Source organism: Gavia stellata, chromosome 24, assembly GCF_030936135.1.
Source record: "Gavia stellata isolate bGavSte3 chromosome 24, bGavSte3.hap2, whole genome shotgun sequence".
NCBI lineage: Eukaryota > Metazoa > Chordata > Aves > Gaviiformes > Gaviidae > Gavia > Gavia stellata.
Genome location: NC_082617.1, coordinates 7392370 through 7399343, shown reverse-complemented (window position 1 = coordinate 7399343; position 6974 = coordinate 7392370). Strand labels below are relative to the sequence as shown.

General features: G+C 50.5%; 1 protein-coding gene across 1 annotated transcript; it reads left to right on the top strand.

Moving 5' to 3' along the window:
- The first annotated feature begins 591 nt into the window (after positions 1–591).
- CUNH9orf78 (chromosome unknown C9orf78 homolog) lies at positions 592–5679 on the top strand. The gene is made up of 9 exons (XM_059828875.1): positions 592–716; positions 2039–2098; positions 2388–2439; positions 2654–2724; positions 2900–2977; positions 3418–3615; positions 4094–4230; positions 4988–5086; positions 5529–5679. The coding sequence occupies exons 1-9, from the start codon at positions 634–636 to the stop codon at positions 5618–5620; spliced, it is 870 nt and encodes a 289-aa protein (XP_059684858.1). The 5' UTR covers positions 592–633; the 3' UTR covers positions 5621–5679.
- Positions 5680–6974: the final 1295 nt, after the last annotated feature.

Below are 6974 nucleotides of genomic sequence, written 5' to 3'. Positions count from 1 at the left end.
CGTGACAAGCGGTTCCGAAGGCGACTTTTCTCGTTGGCACCTCTGACAGACACCCGCGCACGGCGGAGGTTGCTCTGCCGGGACTGCCATCAACAAACCACCCTCGTGACTTTCACGGGATCTCTTCGGCAGAGAGAATTCGCGGAGAGTTTCCCCGTTTCTTCCAAGCAGCTCCCCAGGTCCGTGTCCCGCCGTGCCCAGCGGAGGCTGGCGGCGTGTGGGACGTGACAGGTCCACGCTCGGTCTCTCTGAGAAACTCCGGCGTTTAGCAACAACCGCATTGCTCGGCACAGCCCACCGCACTGCCCCGCCGCAGGGCTGGCGGGAGGCAGGCAGCTTCGGAAATAAACCCCGCTGTGCGTTTGGGGCCCTCCAGGGCGAGATTAACGGCAGAGAAAGCCCGGGAGGGCACCGAGGGGGTTCAGCCCAACCGGCGGACCGACGGACGCGCTGCGGGAGCCAGGACAGGCTGGGGCGGGGACTCGCGGCTCCTGCCCGGCCGCGGTGCTGGCGGACACGCGGCACCGCCCGGCTTCGTCGCGGCGCTCTGGCGTCATCGCCGCGCGACGCGCCCGGTGCGGAGTTGTTGAGGGGGGCCGGTTGCCGGGCGGCGGCGGCGCAGCAGCCGGTGCCATGCCGGCCAAGAAGTCCTTCCGACGGCGGAGGGAGGACTCCGAGGAGGAGGAGGACGACGAGCAGGTCGCTGAGGAGGTCAGGTAGGTCGGGAGGCCGTAGAGAGCCCGGCTGGGCCTAACCGCTGCCGGGGTGTACGGGCGCGCCCAGCGCTGCGGCGGTCCGGGACGGGAGCCCGGGTCTGCGTTAGTCCAGCGGCACCGTGGCCGGTCATGTCACGCCGTCTGGTCGTGTCGTCGTACCATCACGTACCGCTGTCGTGTTACAGCATTGCGTTACATCACGGCGTTGTGATACACCGCTGTATTATGGCTTCCTCACGTCACACCACTGTATCACAGCATCGTGTGACACCGTTATTTCATAACCTTCTCTTCTCTTTTAAAAACCTCCAGGGATGGTGACTCAACCACCTCCCTGGGCAGCCTCTTCCAGTGTCTGACAACCCTTTCAGCGAAGACATTTTCCCTAATCTCCAATCTAAACTTTACATGACACAACTTGTGGCGATTTCCTCTTGTCCTGTCACTAGTCACTTGGGAGAAGAGACCAACACCCACCTCCCCACAACCCCCTTTCAGGCAGTTGTAGAGAGCGATAAGGTCTCCCCTCAGCCTCCTCTTCTCCAGACTGAACACCCCCAGCTCCCTCAGCCGCTCCTCATCAGACTTGTGCTCCAGACCCCTCACCAGCTCCGTCGCCCTTCTTATGGCCAAGCCTGTCTGGAACGTTCAGTGTTCAGTTTTGGGCCCCTCACTCCAAGAAGGACATGGAGGTGCTGGAGCGTGTCCAGAGAAGGGCGACGAACCTGGTGAGGGGTCTGGAGCACAGGTCTGATGAGGAGCGGCTGAGGGAGCTGGGGGTGTTCAGTCTGGAGAAGAGGAGGCTGAGGGGAGACCTCATCACTCTCTACAACTCCCTGAAAGGGGGTTGTGGGGAGGTGGGTGCTGGTCTCTTCTCCCAAGTGACGAGTGACAGGACTAGAGGAAATGGCCTCAAGTTGCACCAGGGGAGGTTCAGGCTGGATATTAGGAAAAAGTTCTTTACTGAGAGAGTGGTGAAACATTGGAACAGGCTGCCCAGGGAGGTGGTAGAGTCACGCTCCCTGGAGGTATTCAAGGAGTGTGTGGATGTGGCATTGTGGGATGTAGCTTGATGGGCATGGAGCTGTGTGGTGTTGGGTGGGTTGGTTTTTGGTGTGTTGTGGTTTGTTGTTGTTGTGTGGGGTGGGTTTTTTTGTTTTTTGTTTTTTTTTTTTTTTTGGTTGGACTTGATGATCTTACAGGTCTTTTCCAACCTTAGTGATTCTGTGATTCTGTGATTCTGTGTTGACTGCAGAAAACCAAATTAAGTTAATTAATTAAGACCAAAGCATCAAGTAATAAGTGAAATGTTTTTTCTTCAGGTTAAAAGTTGAGGAAGCCAAGGAAGTTCAGAGCCTCAGAAAGCGACCCAATGGGGTGAGGTAAGGGATGTAGCACCAAGGATGTGAAGTGTGCACCCGCAACAAACTTTGTTCCTTGTTTTTGTGACTTGCTGTGAGGCACTAAAATCTGCCTGCACTTCTCATCTCCCCAAAGCAGCAACAGTTCCTCTATCTGTGTGGAGGGATTAGGAAGATTGGCCATTTTGTGTTAATACAGTGTGGGAGACCATCTCCTAGATGTGGAGAAGGATGGAGAAGAAATGTGGTACTGTTGGTAATGTGTTTCCTTTCACTGAATTTCACTTACTTTCTTTATCTGCTTGACTAGTGCTGTAGCTCTGCTTGTGGGAGAGAAGTTGCAAGAAGAAGCAACGCTTGTGGTAAGTGCTAGACACTTTCATCACCTCGGCGCGAAGATGTCATGATATGAAAACATCAGTGTGGGCCAGCTGATTGCTGCGGGAGTCTGGCCTGGGGTAGGACTGATGTCACAGCTCAATACTTATATGTTCTCTGTGGTTTTATCCAGATTTTGAAGACTAGCATTAAACTAGAGGGAAGCTTCAGGGTTTCTCACTATTTCTTATTTTACAGGATGACCCATTTAAGATAAAATCTGGGGGCATGGTGGACATGAAGAAGCTGAAAGAAAGAGGCAAGGACAGGTGGGTGCATATGAGCTCTGAAGATCTCCGCCTGGACTAGTGGTGCTTGACAGCTAGTAATGAACTAACCAGATCTTGTGTTGCTTTGAAGAGCTTGTTACCATAACTTGTCAAATTAGTTAAAAAAACCCCCACAAACAAACGCAAACCTGTAAACATTGTGGTTTCCACTTAGGATTAATGAAGAGGATGATCTAAACTTGGGAACTTCCTTCTCAGCTGAAACCAACAGGCGGGATGAAGATGCTGACATGTAAGTTGTGCTGCGTTGTGCCTGGGGTGTTGAATGCGGGGTTGGGTGTCCCCTCACAATTTCTTTTTTTTTCTCTTGGATCCTGAGTCGCCCCAGAACATCTTCCCAGTTCTCGCTGAAACTTCCACTTGCCCTTTCACCTTCTGGCTGCCAGACTTGAGAAGGCTTTTTCATGGACAAAGATGGGTGATGCCAACCAGCCAGCCTGGCATTAAATACCAGTGGGAGCCTTCCCTCCTGGTTGTGAAAGAGCTTGGAGGATCTGATAATTTCTTGGACAATTGCTTCTTGCAGTTGATCTTAGCAGAATTGTTTTGGAGGGATTATTCTTTCCTCTCTCGTAGCTATCGGGACAGTGATGCAGCTGTGCCCAGCAGTGCTGCGACAGAGTACACAAAACAGAATTAAATACTGTGTGTCTCTCGTGTGCTTCTGTTTAGGATGAAGTATATTGAGACTGAGCTGAAGAAGAGAAAGGGAATTGTGGAGAACGAGGAACAGAAGGTGAAGCTCAAGAATGCCGAGGACTCTCTGTACGAGCTGCCTGAGAACATCCGTGTCTCCTCTGCCAAGAAGACCGAGGAGATGCTCTCCAACCAGATGCTGAGTGGCATTCCTGAAGTGGATCTGGGAATTGAGTATGTGTTTCACAGATCTGGTGGTGACGTCCTGCATTGGCAGGATGATCAACCGTTGATTGGCAGAGCAGCGGTAGGGCTGGATTACACAGCCCCAGTTTGGCTCTGTGATGGGCTTGAGCCTTGCTCTGGATTAGCGCGGTATCTAGCACAGCATGTTCTGCACAGTGATAGGGCTCCAGTGCAGCTCCACCGCAGGACTTCTGGGAGAAGGCTCTTCATTTTTGAATCTAGCCACTTTCTGGAGCACCAGTTTATGCCCTGCACTGAAAGAGGATGCACTAATGATGCGAGCTTCCCTTGGGCCTTTGAAACAGAGTGTCTTGTTTCTATGTAGCATGCCTCCTCTCTCAAAAAACACATCCAATACCATAGCAGTGCTCTTACTGTCCCCCAGATCCTTCCACTTAGCACTTCCATGCCTTCTACCCTTTTTGAAGGTGAATGAGTAGTTTTTCCTTTGTTTTTCTTCTTCTAGCGCAAAAATAAAAAACATCATCTCAACTGAAGAGGCCAAGGCCAAGCTGCTGGCAGAGCAGCAGAACAAAAAGAAAGACAGCGAAACTTCCTTTGTTCCCACCAACATGGCTGTTAACTATGTCCAGCACAACAGATGTAAGTCTCACCCAGGTGTGACCCTCTCCTCTGCTGAAGAAAAAGCAGTCAGTTGGGACAGAGTCTGATGTGGGACAAATTAGTTCATCTATCAGCACAAGCAACTGTCCAATTCCTTTTTCTGGCGTGCTCATATAGACCCCATCTGGCTTGGTCTTTTTCTTCCCATGCGTCAGCAAGGAGAGGGACATAATTACTCACAGCTTGCCTGTCTACTCTTGAACTGCCAGCTGACACTGCCTCCTAGATTTCAACACTTTTTCTTTTCAGTTGCGTCTTGAGCGTGGGCTGGAAATGCCCGCCTCGTCTGTGATGATAAATGATGGTTTATAATCAAGTGGATCCATTTTGTAGGCTGCCAAAGCAGACAGGTGGTCGAGCAAACATAGACCTTACTAGGCAGGAGATGGGAATGCATTTCCAGGAGAGCCTCTCCTACTGCAGTCATCGGGAGGAAAGGCAGCCTTCTGCTGTGTCTCACCATGCTTTCAGGGGTGATTTGGAGGCAGATTTGTGTGTTCTGAAGGAAATGAAGAGTCTTGGGCCACCTCTGATGAAACGGTGCTACTGAAATTTTCTGTCTCCCACCTTATGTATATAGCCGGTGTATATCCATAGAAACCAATTACAAGAATTCTTGTTCTGAGGGTCTGTTGTTTCTGCTCAAGATCAGTTGTAACAAATGCCATAGAAATATGTCCATCTGAGTAACACTGCTCCAGGTAACACTCCTCATCTGATGTTTTCCTTCTTTCAGTTTATCATGAGGAGCTAAATGCACCAGTGCGAAGGAACAAAGAAGAGCCAAAGCCCCGTCCACTGAGAGTGGGGGATACGGAGAGGCCAGAACCTGAGCGTAAGTTCCTAATCTGAAATGTCAGAATGACAGACACTGAAACTCTTCTGGGGTCTTGCACAGAGAAATGATCTAGTTCTTCTTACCTCCTCTTCTCCGGGTGCCCTGAGATAGTGGTGAAACAGAGCAATCTAAGTCCATGAGAGGCTTCTGCACTTTATGTACCCATACTAGGTCACACCTGAATCCCTCTGGATGGAGGATGTCTTTAGAGATGCCCAAGGGCGGAGTAGCAACGGTCACAACTGAAACGTGGTGCCAAAGCTGGCTGACCACGGTTTGATGAAAGCTGGAAGAGCAAGGGGTGCAAGGCTGGGAGCACTGACAGCTCAAGCCATAACCATTCACACAGCACGGGGCTGTAGAAGGGAAGTGGTGGAGATAAGGAAGTGTCTCCTGTGAAAGGACAGGGTAATAATAGTTCCTTCTCTTTCTTTTGAAGGGTCTCCTCCAAATCGCAAACGTCCAGCCAATGAAAAAGCAACAGATGATTATCACTATGAGAAGTTCAAGAAAATGAATAGGCGATACTAATGAAGATGGACTGAAGTCTTTGCAGTTGTTCTTATTTTTCACTAATAAAGGATTTTGTGTCGATGACCTGAAACCGAGTTTGGGAGAGTCACTGCCTTCACACGCTGGTGTTGCTTACAAAGCGTTTCTTGTGATCTTGGAGTGAATCAGTTGCAGGTGATTGCGAACTCTTTGGCCGGTAAGATCTTGTATATAACTTATTTTCAGCGATAAAGGAAGTTTTATAAGAACATGAGCTTTCATGGTTGGCATTTTTTAGTGACAAAACAAACTTGCTTTCACAGCTTCTTTCACCCTCCTAAAAAGACGGAAAAAAGAGCACCTTTAACAGCAGCAGTGCTGTTTGCCTTGTCAATGTAAAGGGAAGGTTTAAAGCCGGTTTGCTTGCATGTAACTTTGTGAGAGACTTCTTGTTTGTTCCCAAGGGCCTTTGCTGTGCCGAGTGTGAAGGCTGAGATGCTGCAGCCGTGTGTTCAGTGCCGCTGCTCCTCAGCCTGGCTTGCAAGTGCTGCGGGAGAAATGACAGTGTTGGCTGTGCCTGGCGCTGCCTCGCTGGGTCTGTCGTTTCTTGGGCAGATACACAGCACTGGATATTTTGTATCATAAGCTGTGTTGTTTTGTATCTTTTTCTCCCTCTAGATTTATTTCTGTAGCAGCATTTTATTTTGGCTGCAAAGAATAATATTGGATCACGTTGTAAGTGTTGAATTGGAGGTAAATCTCACTTTCAGCTCCTAGGACAGGGTCAATATGGCAACTGGTGAAGAAGCCAGAGGCCCCGCAGCCGATGTCAGCCACGTCGCCCCAGAAGATGTGATGTGTGGACGCTTGGAGCCAAGATTTGGAATTTGAAAATAACTAAAAGGTGGTTTTAAGTGATTGTAAATTACATTCTTCCTTCTGGGGTACAGACCGATGTTTTCTGGCGTCTGGTGGTAATGATGGGCAGGGTGTCCCTTGGCTCTGCAGGTGTTCAGGTAACGATACTCAGGAGCGGAGCCTCGGGGGAAGAGTGGCATAGCTCCAGATTGTGGGGTTTTTTTTGAAAACAGGAAAAGTCTCTGGGCCATGTAAATGTGTGAGTTTGCCTCTGAGCCTGTGCAGGTCTAGGGTAGCATCCCCCCCGCATACCTGCAGATACAGCACTGCTAATGTAACTTCCGAGTGTGAGCGCGGTATTTAATCGAATGTACCACACGAGGCCGCCATTTAGCTAATTGCAGCCGCCGGCGGCCCCGCGGGTGCCCATCCAACATGGCGTCTGCCCTCAGCTTCAGCCCCGCCTCTGCCCGTACCCAAGATGGCGGCGGCGGAAGCGGCCTGGCGGAGCGGAAGCGGCGGCGGAGCGGAGGGG